This window comes from Ammodytes marinus (assembly GCF_949987685.1).
Source record: "Ammodytes marinus genome assembly, chromosome: 7".
Taxonomy (NCBI): Eukaryota; Metazoa; Chordata; class Actinopteri; order Uranoscopiformes; family Ammodytidae; genus Ammodytes; species Ammodytes marinus.
Genome location: NC_137211.1, coordinates 30199125 through 30212870, shown reverse-complemented (window position 1 = coordinate 30212870; position 13746 = coordinate 30199125). Strand labels below are relative to the sequence as shown.

The window sequence follows — 13746 nt, the reverse complement described above, 5'->3', positions numbered from 1 at the left end:
ATTTGCACACTCAACAATATATACACTAACAGTCACTCGCTCAGACCTCCACTCCCCTTCCCTTGCCTTGCCTTTACCGCCATGTCCCCCCACCTCAACCCACCTTTCCTAATCCTCCCCATTCTCCTCCTTCTCCTATCCCTGTCCGTGCCCTCAAACTCCAACCCTTCCTCCCTGCTCTCCTTCTCCCCACCGGAAGGAGGTCTCACACATTTGGTGGTCAACAACAAAACGGGCGAGGTCTACCTGGGTGCTGTTAACTGGATCTACAAGCTGTCCGGTAACCTGACCAAGCTACGAAGCCACGTGACTGGCCCGGTCACGGACAACCCCCGCTGTTACCCTCCGCCCGGTGTCCAGTCCTGCCCCCACGAGCTGGTGCAGACCCTGAACGTCAACAAACTCCTGCTACTAGATGCTGCCCACAACCGCTTGATCGCCTGTGGGAGTACCTCCCAGGGAATATGCCAGTTCCTGCGTCTGGATGATTTGTTCAAGCTTGGCGAGCCCCACCATCGTAAAGAGCACTATCTATCCAGTGTGGCTGAGGCGGGCACCATGTCGGGGGTAGTGATCTCCCCGGATCTGTTCGGTGGAGGGGGGAAACTCTTTGTGGGCACTCCCATTGAAGGGAAATCAGAGTACTTCCCCACGCTGTCCAGCCGCAAGCTTATGTCCAACGAGGAGAACGCCGACATGTTCAGCTTTGTGTACCAGGACGAGTTTGTCTCCTCGCAGCTCAAGATTCCCTCGGACACACTTTCCAAGTTCCCGGCGTTTGACATCTACTACATCTACGGCTTCAACAGCGAGCAGTTTGTCTACTATCTGACCTTACAGCTAGACACCCAGCTCACCTCGCCGGACGCGAGCAGCGAACAGTTCTACACCTCTAAAATCGTCCGCCTGTGCGTGGACGATCCTAAGTTCTACTCCTATGTGGAGTTCCCCATCGGCTGCACCAAGGACGGAGTGGAGTATCGCATGGTGCAGGATTCTTATTTGGCTCGGCCAGGGAGCCGTTTGGCACGTTCCCTTGGGATTCCCGAGCACGAGGAGGTGCTGTTTAGTGTGTTCGCCCAGGGTCAGAAGAACAGAGCCAAGCCGCCCAAGGAGACAGCTTTGTGTCTGTTCACCATGAGGCGGATAAAGGAGAAGATTAAAGAGAGGATTCAGTCGTGCTACAGGGGAGAAGGGAAGCTCTCCCTGCCATGGCTGCTCAACAAGGAGCTGGCCTGCATCAACTCGGTGAGTGACAGTGGTATTGTTGTCATATGATTGTGTTGAAAACTTTTAGGTTTGTGTTGGTGTGCGAAAATATAAGAAGAATTAGGCTCAGCTGGACAGTTTGTCTTAACCTTGAACCTAGCCAAAGTCATTAAAGTGGTCATGAGTTTTAGGGTGTGTTCAAATGAAGCATGTATGAAAAGCTTCTGTCCAGTTCTGGTCCGTTTATGAACATGTAGCTGTTCCTTTGTTTACATAGGTGAGACATTTGCTAAATGCTTTCAATGTGTGCACTGTGAGGCCTGAACATGCAGATAACTGTTTTGTTATTAGAGAACTGCCATTCCATTTTTTAGAATTAAAAGTCAAAGCCGAATTACAGTTTATGGGCATCCTTAGGGCAATGTTGAGGGTGATTTTTTCTTTAAAGGGATTACATTTTGCCCCCAAAATATCCATCCTGCCACAACGGCAGGGCACCAAAGATTCAAGCTGCCTGGGCATTTATTTGATTTTACATTGTTAAGTTGCAAAATGGAAAATAATGAATCCCAACAAGATCCTAAATTCAACAAATATATATAATAATATATAATGATTATTAGTGCTGTCAGTTAAACGCGTTATTAACGGCGTTAACGCAAACCCATTTTAACGGCGTCAATTTTTTTATCGTGCGATTAACGCTCGTCATGGCCTAGCAAATGTTGTGGTTTTTTCACAAGCTGCATCAACTAGTAATGTTAGAACAACTGAAACACCACAAACTATTCATATGGCTCACAGTTAAATTACTGTTAATTCAAACGGAACATGTCCTACAGCGTAATTTCACATTAAAATCATTTAACTGGCAAAACGGCTAAACGTCCAGTCAATTCTGACTTTTATTTTGAAGCAGAAACCGGAACCTAGCACTTCCTAGCTCAGCTGCGCGACCTTTACTAATGGCTTCTTCCGTGTGTGAGTCTGGGAGTTTGCGGAAAAAGAACAGAAAAGAAAGCCTGTCATTTGCAGAAGTCTTACTTATAACCCTGCGCCCCCACCAAAACCTCCATGAATGTTAGTGGCAGCCGGCAGTCATTCATTTTCACTTTAGTTTTCGCTACGAAGGGCGACTTGAGCCTCGGCCGCAGCAGCACCATAGCAACCACCCCTCATACACAAGCATATAGTGTGTCCACTCCACACAGTCTGAAATAAGCCGTGGATGAAAGACTCCCAAAACATGTAGGCCTACCAGTTTAATTCAGCCTGAATACTAATTTGTTTTATATAGCCTATGTTGTTTTATGGTTTGGTTTTTAAATAAAAAAAGAAGGTCCAATTATGTTTGTCTATGCTGTTTTGGGGGGGGGGGGAGATCTACATTGTGGGCAATTTGCACTGAATTGGAAATTATGATATTATAGAAGAAATACACTGAATTACAAGGGTGTAGAGAATGGGTGTGATGAGAGCATTAAAATTAGAAAAAATAATGGGACAAAAATAAATCAAGGGACATTTAGGCTAGATTAATCGTGATTAATCGCGAGTTAACTATGACATTAATGCGATTAATCGCGATTAAATATTTTAATCGTTTGACAGCACTAATTTTCCATTCTGGTTTGGACCAGGGGAAAAAAAGCATGTAGTTATTTCCTGGTGAGTTCTCTGCTGTGTTCAGATTGTCACATTCGACAGGTGGGCATTTTCTTAGCCTTGACATTAGCAAAAACAACAGGATTAAGAGACCTAAAACCCCATGTTTCTCTCCTAAGTATTCATCTATTAACGTAATGTGGAGAGCATATTTTAATGGGACTGCTCATTTTATTCTGGACAGCTGTATCTGAGATCCTGTCAATTTCTTTGGAATAATACAGACTGTTCCACAGGTTGTGGGTGGTTTCTCTTTCCTTTTCCCTGTTGATGAGATGGCCTAAGGGTGCCTGGGAGACGCGCGTGTGTGTGTGTGTGTGTGTGTGTGTGTGTGTGTGTGTGTGTGTGTGTGTGTGTGTGTGTGTGTGTGTGTGTGTGTGTGTGTGTGTGTGTGTGTGTGTGTGTGTGTGTGTGTGTGTGTGTGTGTGTGTGTGTGTGTGTGTGTGTGTGTGTGTGTGTGTGTGTGTGTGTGTGTGTGTGTCACCCTCATGTCACAAACACACGGCCCTGTATCCTGATGAATAATTCACCTGGCCTCACCTCCTGTTATTCAGTCGCTGCTCCATAACAAGCTGCCATAAATCTCTAGCCTGCTCTCCCACCTCTCTGTGTCCATCTCCCCCTTTCTTTCTCCCTGCTACACCCCACCTTATCTTTCATGTCTTTCAGTCTAAGCCCATCATTTGAGCAAGTGTTTCATTTTGCTACCACCCCCTCCCCCCATTCTCCTTCTGCTTGGTGCTTTCATCCTCATTTGACTTGCTCTGCTTCTACATACAGCCCCGGAAAAAAATGAAGAGACCAGTCTGGATTTTTCTTCAATCTTCATCTCTACATTACTTATTGAAAATGCTCTTAATGACAATATTTCTATCGTGAATTTGGTAGAAATGTTGTCAGTAGTTTCAAGAATAAAACCAAAATGTTCATTCTACTCAAACATATGCCTACAAATAGTAAAACGAGAGACACTGAACATTTGGAGTGGTCTCTACATTTTTTCCAGAGCTGTGTTTCTACCCTCTCACAACTTCCGCTCCCTGACCCATTTTCTTTGTCTTCTAACCTTTAAAATTCTGACTTTTATATGATAATTTGCTCCTCTTCAGTTTTGTTTCCTGTCCCCCCCCCCCACCCCCCTCTTCCCCTTCCCCACCCTCTCTCAAGCCTTTGCTCTCTCACCATCCCATCCCTGCCCTCTCCTTGACTTTTCCATGGAGGGGATGGAGGTATAGAGTGACTTAGTGTGTAAAGCCAGCGGCCTGGATGTGCTCTGAAAACACAATGTGGGAAGGGAACAGATGATGCAGTGAAAGAGGGGAGCAAAGTGATGGCTAGTAAAAAGACAGTGGGAGTTGTTGAAATTTATGGCAGGAGCGGGGAAGGATTTTGGAAAGGAAGGCTATATAGGATGTGGATAGAGGGCAGGGTTAAAGAAGAAAGGTAGAGTAAGGGTTAGGTTGGTTTGAAAGAGTGGAAAAGCAGGGTGATGTGAAATGATTGGGATGAGTGATGGACAGAAGTGTTGACGGAGGGTTAGACATTCTAGTAAGCGTGGCTTTAGGGATGGAGGTGGATGTCAGTTGGTTTAGAATGAGCTAGCAGGTTAATGATCGTGCTTGTTATGGCCATATGGAAACTTTATAGCCAACCAGGGACTCTTCCAGGCTGCAACCTTTGATGGTATTGCCACCAACATGTTTCAGCATCCTTTGGTCCAGGCCCTTCCCACTTATGTTGCAGTGCTAAATGTACGATACTATGTTAAACTAAAATAATAAATAATCTTTTTACTCTATTCTACATTATTTTTGTATTTCCTAAATTCCTTTTTAAAAAGTGTGACGGCTGGGGTGCTCTGGTGGCGTAGTGGATAGAGCGCGTACCATATTGGCTCCGACCTTCGTTGCAGTGGTCGCGGGTTCGAATCCGACCCGTGGACCTTTACTGCAGGTCATCCCCCCTCTCTCTCTGTCTCCCCATTTCAACTCTGTACTATCAATTAAAGCTTGAAAATACCAAAGAAAAAAAAAAAAAAAGTGTCACGGCTCGTGCAAAGATAGTGCCAACATGACATCTCTCTCAAAGGCCCTTCCCTGTGCTGTGTAAGCGCCATGCGGCCTTGTAGTTTTACTGTATATGCATATATTATGCTAATGTTCCTTCAGTTACATGATTGTCCTTTATGGCCATCTGTGGTTCCGTGTGCGATCGATCAAGGTCGTGTCAGTTGGGGGCTCACTGTGGGACGTTGCTGTGATGAATCTATCATCCCCCTGTACAGGCATGTTGACTGTTTGCTGATGATAGTGCAGACAGCTCGGTGTGTGTCGCGTGGACACTTTCATAGCAGCTCATTTCAACAGACAAGGTCAGGTCACTCAAGTCAACACTCGGGGCATACTGTACCTTCTATACCTGAACGCTATCAATCAACGTACAATGCACACTATGCGACATTTTCATGAAAATAGAAAGTCACATAGAAATAATCCTCTCTCAATGATCACTTCTGCCCCAATAGAATAGGTGATCTTGTGTGTATGTGCACAGTCCCCCAGACTGTGTTTTACATAGGTAATATTTGATGGTTGTGCTTTGTTAACACAAGATTCAGACTAGCTCCACCCCAGCTCCTCGCCGCTACGTTGCTACTTTTTTAAAACTCCTTCCTATCTCAAACAGTTTGGATAGCAAAGCAACACTTCGGTCTGTGTGTTTGTGAGTATGGGTGAGCATGTTTTGTCCCACATCATGGTGGGTGTGTCTCCATATGCAGGTCTGTCTCGCTGTGTGTCTCTCTGTCCACTCACGGCTGGCCCTCTGGGGGGTAAAGTGAGAGGTGGTGGGTGACCTTCGCTGGCTGTGGCTGCCATCCAGCTCCACAGCTCTGTAGGCAGGCCGGCCCAGCACAGCTACAGCCTCAGCATGACTAATGAAACCTAGTCAGACGGTGGGAGGGAGATACTATCCCCTGTGTGTGTGTGTGTGTGTGTGTGTGTGTGTGTGTGTGTGTGTGTGTGTGTGTGTGTGTGTGTGTGTGCGTGTGTGTGTGTGTTTAGGACTTTATCTCCCATTTTGCTGCATCTTTTCCTTTCTCTATTGTTTTCTGAGTGCTCATTAAGGTGTGTGTGTGTGTGTGTGTGTGTGCCCACCTCTTATCCCCGTCTCCAAAGAGGGGACAAAACAATAGTGAAAACAAACAGAGGAAAATGGGTTGGTGATTATAAGACTCTGTGTGTGTGTGTGTGTGTGTGTGTTAACGAGTCCACATTGTCTATACAACCACAAGGCGGGCGTCAGATGGAAATTTGCCTGCTATAAAGAAGAGAAAGAATACTTTCTTCTATTGTAATTGCCCTCTCTTTCTCTCCTATATTTTTCTCTCAGCATAATAGTGTTTATTAATATTTATCAGTGTTGATCACTGCTGGCCAGGATTAAAGTCTATTTATGTGGCATTTTGTATTCTGTCTCGCATCCAGGCGGCTGGTGAGTGTGTGTGTGTGTGTGTGTGTGTGTGTGTGTATTCCTTATCTCTCTATTGTATCAGTCTCATTAGCGTTAGCTTGGGCCTCAGTGGATGGATCACCCACAATGCATCAGGCTATGGGCCTATGCTGGGGAATATCTAGGCTTCTAATGGGCCGGGGCTTACATCATTCTCACTAGCGTTTTATATATTTTTTATTGCAATGTTATCTGTCCATGAGATGATTATACTTACCAAGACCTATATCACCTCGTATCTTAGCTGGTAGAAGCTAATAGGGATATTCAATGGGACATTTCCCATAATAGCTACAATACTGAACGGTATGTCTTTGCAAAAAAGAAAAAGAAGCCTTTTGGTTATGGGTATTTTTATAGTGCAGCACAATAGGCAGGGCTACTTTATGTCAGGCATTTAGGATACTGGAAGTCAAAGTCCTGTTCATTTTTCGGCAAAGACTATGTTCTGTGACTCGCAGCTTGGAGCGTTTCCATTTGGCCTGGGTGAGCATGAAACTGTCATAGTTGAATCATCAGTTTCGCAGGATGAGCAACCCTGTTAGTGAATTGTGGTTTGTTTTTATAAAAAATGTCAAAGGCACAAGTCTGTGTACATATAAAACACATCAGGAGATAAGTATTCCAAAACACCAAAGGAGCATTTTCTCCTGACAAGTCCTATACAATAAAAGATTAACCTCCTAGCAACTAACACGCATCTTTTAGTGGCAGATTTGAGCCAGATATTGACATTATTTCTTGAAAACAGATGGTGTGCTATTTTTGGGCCACAGGTAGAATCTACCAGGCCTGTTTTTTTTAAAGAACTCTGTGTCATAAAACTTTTTGGGTGGGAGGCTCAGTGACTTGTAAAGATGATAAATACATGTAGCAGTGAGGGTGAACTGCTGTCAGATGCTGTCTCAAATACAGGCCAGTAAAGGGGGGGGGGGGGGGGGGGGGTTTATGATGAGATGCTGTTTCCCCCTTCTGTCTGTTTTTGGGAGACATTTTGATGTATGACACAGCAGAATATTACACGCACCTTGAGCATTGTAATGTGCTCACAGCTGTTCCATTTCCCCATATGTTTCTGTCTTGTTGATGTTAACCGCCTCAGACTGTACCACGTGGCACTAGGGCTGTATACCATGCTGGCTTAATGTGGAACACAATGTTTTATCCCCGAGATTTATATCAGGATTCTCTCATACAATTCATCGTTTTTTTTGACACCCTAAACATAACATTTAAGGTAGCTAGCCTTCAACTTAAAAGTTTCTTTTAAAATACAACAATAACCATTTTCCTCTCTTATTTTAACACTTAAATTCTAAACATAAAGACATAGAATGCACACACACAGACACAAACATATACACACACGCACACACACACACACACACACACACACACACACACACACACACACACACACACACACACACACACACACACACACCGGAAACACATAGTTAACGGCTAATATTGAAAATTCTATTTACAGTCGCAGAATTGGTCATTACAAAGAGATATATGTACATTTCGTGAGCCAGCCAAAAAACAAAATCCCTGCAACTCTTTAATTGTGCACAAAATGTTATTTGAATTTCCATTTAGTGTCATTGCATAGTAAATGTGTATAGTTGGAGCTGTGCGGCCGTATTCCTACCACTTTCACCAATCAGCAGATTCACAGTATACAGTATATACAGACAGGCTCCCTTATATGGGCGAATCAATCCCTGTTATGGTCTGTAATAATTGGTTTAGAGCTGTCAGAGAGGGGTTTAGAATTCAGATTACACAGATTGAAGTGTGCAGTGCTCAGATGGACAGTGTGGTGGAAGGAGCAGCTCCTGGCCTGTGTCACATAGGAAGAGGGTTTAGAATAGAATAGAATAGAATAGAATAGCCTTTATTGTCATTGTATGTTGTACAATGAAATTTGAGTGCCACTCCTCTGGTGCAATCAGCATGCAATATAAATATAAATAAACATTTTAGAACAGAAGATAAGGAAATATTGTTAAGCTATATACAAAAAAGAGACTATATTTATATATCTATCCTATTTAAATTGTAACTATATAAAGAAAGAAACTATATATATATCTATAACTATAAAACTATAACTATATAACTATTGAAAAAGAAACTATGTATATATCTATAACTGCATAAATAACAGAATCTGCAGCAAACCTATGTAAGCAAACAAATAAATAAATAACAAAAATGGCAGGTCAACCAGGGAGAAAATGTTATTGGTATTGCACTTAAATGATTGTGAAATATTCACAGTATAGCAGTTTGTATGATCAATATGATTGAAAATGTTTACAGTATGCGGCAGTTGTATAATCAATATGATCAGTATGTGTCCCAGTGTGCAGGTAGTCCTATTTTTGTTTCATCATGTTATTTGTCTCTGTGATGGCTCTGGGGAAGAAGCTGTCCCTGAGCCTGCTTGTCCTGGCTCTATGTGACCTGTACCGCCTGCCGGAGGGTAACATGTCAAACAGGTGGTTAGCGGGGTGGGAGGAGTCTTTGATGATGTTTCCAGCTCTGCTGCGGTAGCGAGAGCTGGCAATAGTCTCCAGGCTAGGCAGAGTGCAGCCGGTGATCTTCTGGGCTGTGTTGATGACCCTCTGCAGCGCTCTCCTGTCTGCTGCAGAGCACCCTGCAAACCACGCTGTGATGCAGTAGGTCAGGATGCTCTCTATGGTGGTGCTGTAGAAGGTCACCAGCAGCCTCTCCTCCAGGTTGTTCCTCCTGAGCACTCTCAGGAAATGGAGACGCTGCTGAGCCTTCTTCACCACCGCCGTGGTGTTGACAGTCCAGGAGAATTCATCGGAGATCTGCACGCCCAGGAACCTGATGGAGTGGACTCTTTCCACTAAGTCCCCATTAATGTGCAGTGGGGTCGGGACCGCTCTGCCCTTTCTGAAGTCCAGAATAATTTCCTTTGTTTTGGTGGTGTTCAGTTTGAGGTTGTTGACTGAACACCATGCTGTCAGTCTGTTGACCTCATCTCTGTAGTCAGACTCGTCGCCAGCTGATATGAGCCCGACTACGGTGGTATCATCCGCGAACTTTATGATGCTATTTGAGAGATGGGTCGGAGAGCAGTCGTGAGTGTAGAGAGTGAAGAGGAGGGGACTCAGCACGCATCCTTGTGGGGAGCCGGTGCTGAGTGTGATGGTGCTGGATAGGTGTGGGCCGAGTCTGACAGACTGTGGACGATCAGATAGGAAGTCCTTAATCCAAAGGCAGATGGGTTCGGAGAGGCCCAGGTGTGAGAGCTTCTGGACCAGGATCTCCGGCAGGATGTAGTTGAAGGCTGAGCTGAAATCCAGGAAGAGCATTCTGACATAGCTCTCCCGGTGCTCCAGGTGACTCAGCGCGGTGTGGAGCGCTATGGTAATGGCGTCCTCCGTGGATCGGTTTGCCCTGTAAGCAAACTGGTGTGGGTCCAGTGTGGGAGGCAGACAGGCCCTGATGTGCTGTGAGACCAGTCTCTCAAAGCACTTCATGACTACAGGCGTGAGTGCAACAGGTCTGTAGTCGTTGAGGTTGTCCGCTGCTGTCTTCTTGGGAACGGGTATTAGTGTTGATGTTTTGAGGCAGGGTGGGATGATGGCCTGCTCCAGGGATAGGTTGAATATGGTTGTGAAGACTCCAGTCAGTTGGTCGGCGCAAGCTTTGAGTACCTTTCCAGGTACTCCATCGGGACCGGCCGCCTTCCTGGGGTTCACTGTCCTCAGCACATGTCTCACTTCGTGCTCCTGAAGTGTCAACATTGTGCCAGTACTGGGGGTGGGTGGGAGTGCTGTGGCTGCTGAGGACCTGTCTGTCTCAAAGCGGGCGAAGAAGCTGTTGAGTTCCTCTGCCAGCGAGGCGTCGGTCCTAGCAGTCACCTGGTTGCTGCTTCTGTAGTTGGTGATGTGATTTATTCCCTGCCACATTCTTCTGGGATCATTCACAGCAAAGTGGTCCTCTATTTTCCTCTTGTAGGCCACCTTGGCCTCCCTGATACCTCTTTTCAGGTCTGACCTGGCCGTGCTGTACAGGGCCCTGTCCCCTGACTTGAAGGCAGCATTTCGGCTTTTTAAGAGGGACTGCACTTTGCTGTTCATCCAGGGTTTTTGGTTTGGAAAAACCCTGACCCGTTTGTTGACGGTGACGTTGTCAACACAGTTCTTAATGTAGCAGAGTACAGTGTCTGTGTACTCCTGGAGGTTGTGGCTTGAGAATAAGTCCCATAGAGTGGTGGAGAAGCAGTCCTGTAGCTGAGAGAGGGCTCCCTCTGGCCAAATCTGTACAGTCTTTGTTTGAGGCTTTGTCTTCCTCAGCAGGGGGGTGTAGGTGGGGGTGAGGGACATGCAGAGGTGGTCAGATCCAGCCAGGTGGGGGAGGGGAGTAGCTTTGTACGCATGTTTAATGTTGGAGTAAACATGGTCCAAGGTGCTATCTCCTCTGGTGGCAAACTTCACATACTGGACGAATTTGGGCAGCACAGTCTTTAGGCACGCTTTGTTGAAGTCACCAGCAACGACAAAAACTCCATCAGGGTGTGCGAGCAGCTGTTTGTTGATGGTATCAAGCAGAAGGCTGAGGGCTGAGCTAACGTTAGCATCCGGAGGGATGTAAACAGCTACCACAATGACCACAGTGAACTCCCTCGGGAGATAATAAGGTCTGCACGAGACTGCCAGAACCTCTATGTCAGGAGAACAGTATGTTTCAATGATCCTGCTGCAGCCACACCACTCGTTATGTACGTAGATACACAGCCCCCCTCCTCTGCTCTTACCCGAGTTTTCGTTTCTGTCTTGCCGATGTAGCGTGCGGCCCGCTAACTGGACTGTAGCGTCTGGAATCAGCGGGTGAAGCCACGTCTCCGTGATGAAAATAACACTACAGTTTCGTACAAAGTTCGTCGTGGCTGTCTGTAGTTCCAACTCGTCCATTTTGTGGGTTAATGATCTGGCGTTTGAGAGGAAAAGGCTCGGTAATGCTGGCCTGTGTGGTTGTTTACGTAGCTTAGCATCCGAGCCCGACCGGCATCCCCGCTTCTGTTTCCTCTCCCTACGCCGCCTCCTTCGCTTGCTAGGCGGGTTGACCATCCATGGAGATCCGGGCGGTCTCGGCAGATGTGTAGATGTGATGTTTGCCTATACATGGAGCAGGTGTTTCACTGGACCAACACACAGCAGAGAACAGTCAAATCATCTGCACTCAATCTGGAATATACAGCAAAGCTTATGGAGCATTAGCAGATGGAGAACCTGTTTTATGCTTATTTCATTTATTTTAACCACTGAAGATGAGAACACATATACAGTAGCATACACTGATGCTTAATTCAGAAGTTCAGGATTCCACTGCAAATGTACAGAGATCAAGAGTCCTATTCACAGAAGGCCCAATGTTCAGCGTGTGCAATCTGCTGCTGCCAACAAATGTCTTCTGTGCCAGAGAAGCGTATAAAGCCAGACTGGAGCTTTTACCTTGTGGAATTAGCTGATCTGATGAGTGAGACTGGTCTGGGGCCTGTCTCTCTGACACATTAACCTACATGGCCCCACTGACAGCAGAGCCAGCCCTGTCTCTCTCTCTCTCTCCTCCCGCTGCGCTCTGTCTTTGTGGGATTTCCTACACTCTCCCTGCGTTCCGAATCGCATACTCTTTCTTTTTTTCTATTCTACATACTACATCTGACCATAAAAATAATCTAGTTAGGATGCAGTATGCTACAATTGGGACATACTTTTACTTATTTATTTCATCATAACATCGCGCCTTGATCTTGCCTCTTGCTTTTATATCCGTCACATCCCCGTTTGTTTTCATATGGAGGCTCCGTCGATGTGGCGTCACTTCACGTTCGCACTGGATTATGGGTCAGAATCGCCCAAATAGGATGCTGTTTTCAACACTAAAAATCATGGCCGGATGTAGTAGACATCCGGGTACTTCTAACCATCCTAAATCTGGCCACAAGAATCGGGACATCCTAAATCTTTTTTCTACCACACTAAATAGTAGAAAGTATGCGATTCGGAACGCAGGGTCTGTGTGTTTTGTTTGTTTGGAATGAAAAAAAACATTCCCAACCGGGTTCCATGTCTTTACAAAACATAGACCCTGGATTCCAATCCACATACTTCCATACTATTTCGTATGCCAGAAAAATATTGAGGATGTCCCAATACATACATGTCAAATACAGTATGCCGCAAAATACCCGGATGCACTAAGACATCCAATTGTATTTTGCAGTATGTAAACCAGCATGTTCAGCTATATGTAGTACAGTAAAAAGAAAACGTATGTTATTTGGAACCCAGGGATTTCTAATGTGCTCCACCAGCATTGTGCTGTAAAACAATACAGACGTCCAGTCATGATTGAGCCTCCTCCTTTAAATCCTTCAATTAAACCAATTATCCCCAAAGTGTTTCAAGGTGTTTTAAAGTATATGGAGTGTGACAAATGCTGGGGCTGATGAGGCTGAGAACAGCATTCACCAACCTCCTGTGTGGAATGATGGAGGAACAATGGGATCCTTGCATGAACCAGCTGAGTATAGAGGTTAGGGGTTTAGGGGTTGGAAAGTTAGAAATTGTTTGGGACAGGTCTTTTGGGGCTTTTCCAATACAAAGGTTGCGTTCCGAATCTCCTCCTCTTTCTTGTTTCTATTCTACATACTACATCCGACGATAAAAAGAATCTAGTTAGGATGCAGTAGGCATACTATTGGGACATACTTTTACTCTCTTATTTCATCATAACATTGCGCCTTGATCTTGCCTCTTGCTTTTATATCCGTCGCATCCCCGTTTGTTTTCATATGGAGGCTTCGTCGATGTGACGTCACTTCACGTGCGCACTGGATTGTGAGTCAGAATCGCCCAAATAGGATGCACTTTTCAACACTAACAATCTTGGCCGCATGAAGTATGAAATCCAGGTACTTCCAACCATCCTAAATCTGGCCACAAGAATCGGGACATCCTAAATCTTTTTTCTACATACTATATAGTAGAAAGTATGCGATTCGGAACGCAACCATAGTACCGGTTCTATTCTACTCAACTTTGGTACTGGGTACTTTTCTGGGAGTGGTTTTCCATTTCAAAAAAAAAAAAATATTGCAATATGCATTGTATGCATCGGTTAAGGCTGATATGGCATGGATATTGAGATGCTCGTTGAAGACAATCTGACAGAGTAATGATTTTATTTAAATGTTTTATTTTTTGCAGTGCTTCTTAATAAGCAATGATATAATATTACCTCCGCTGTTTTGATGTAACAGTCCTCAAAGGAGAACGCTTTGTCTGGCAAAATAAGCCCTTTGGGGAACTTCATTAT

General features: G+C 45.1%; 1 protein-coding gene across 1 annotated transcript in view; it reads left to right on the top strand.

The window, feature by feature from the left end:
• Positions 1 to 81: 81 nt before the first annotated feature.
• LOC307253425 (plexin-A1-like) overlaps positions 82 to 13746 on the top strand; it is a gene marked incomplete at its 5' end in the record, with an annotated part of 248245 nt that continues 234580 nt past the window's right edge. The window contains one exon of the mRNA XM_080031459.1: positions 82 to 1248. Within this exon, the coding sequence (XP_079887585.1) occupies positions 82 to 1248 (1167 nt within the window). The remainder of the gene's footprint in view (positions 1249 to 13746) is intronic.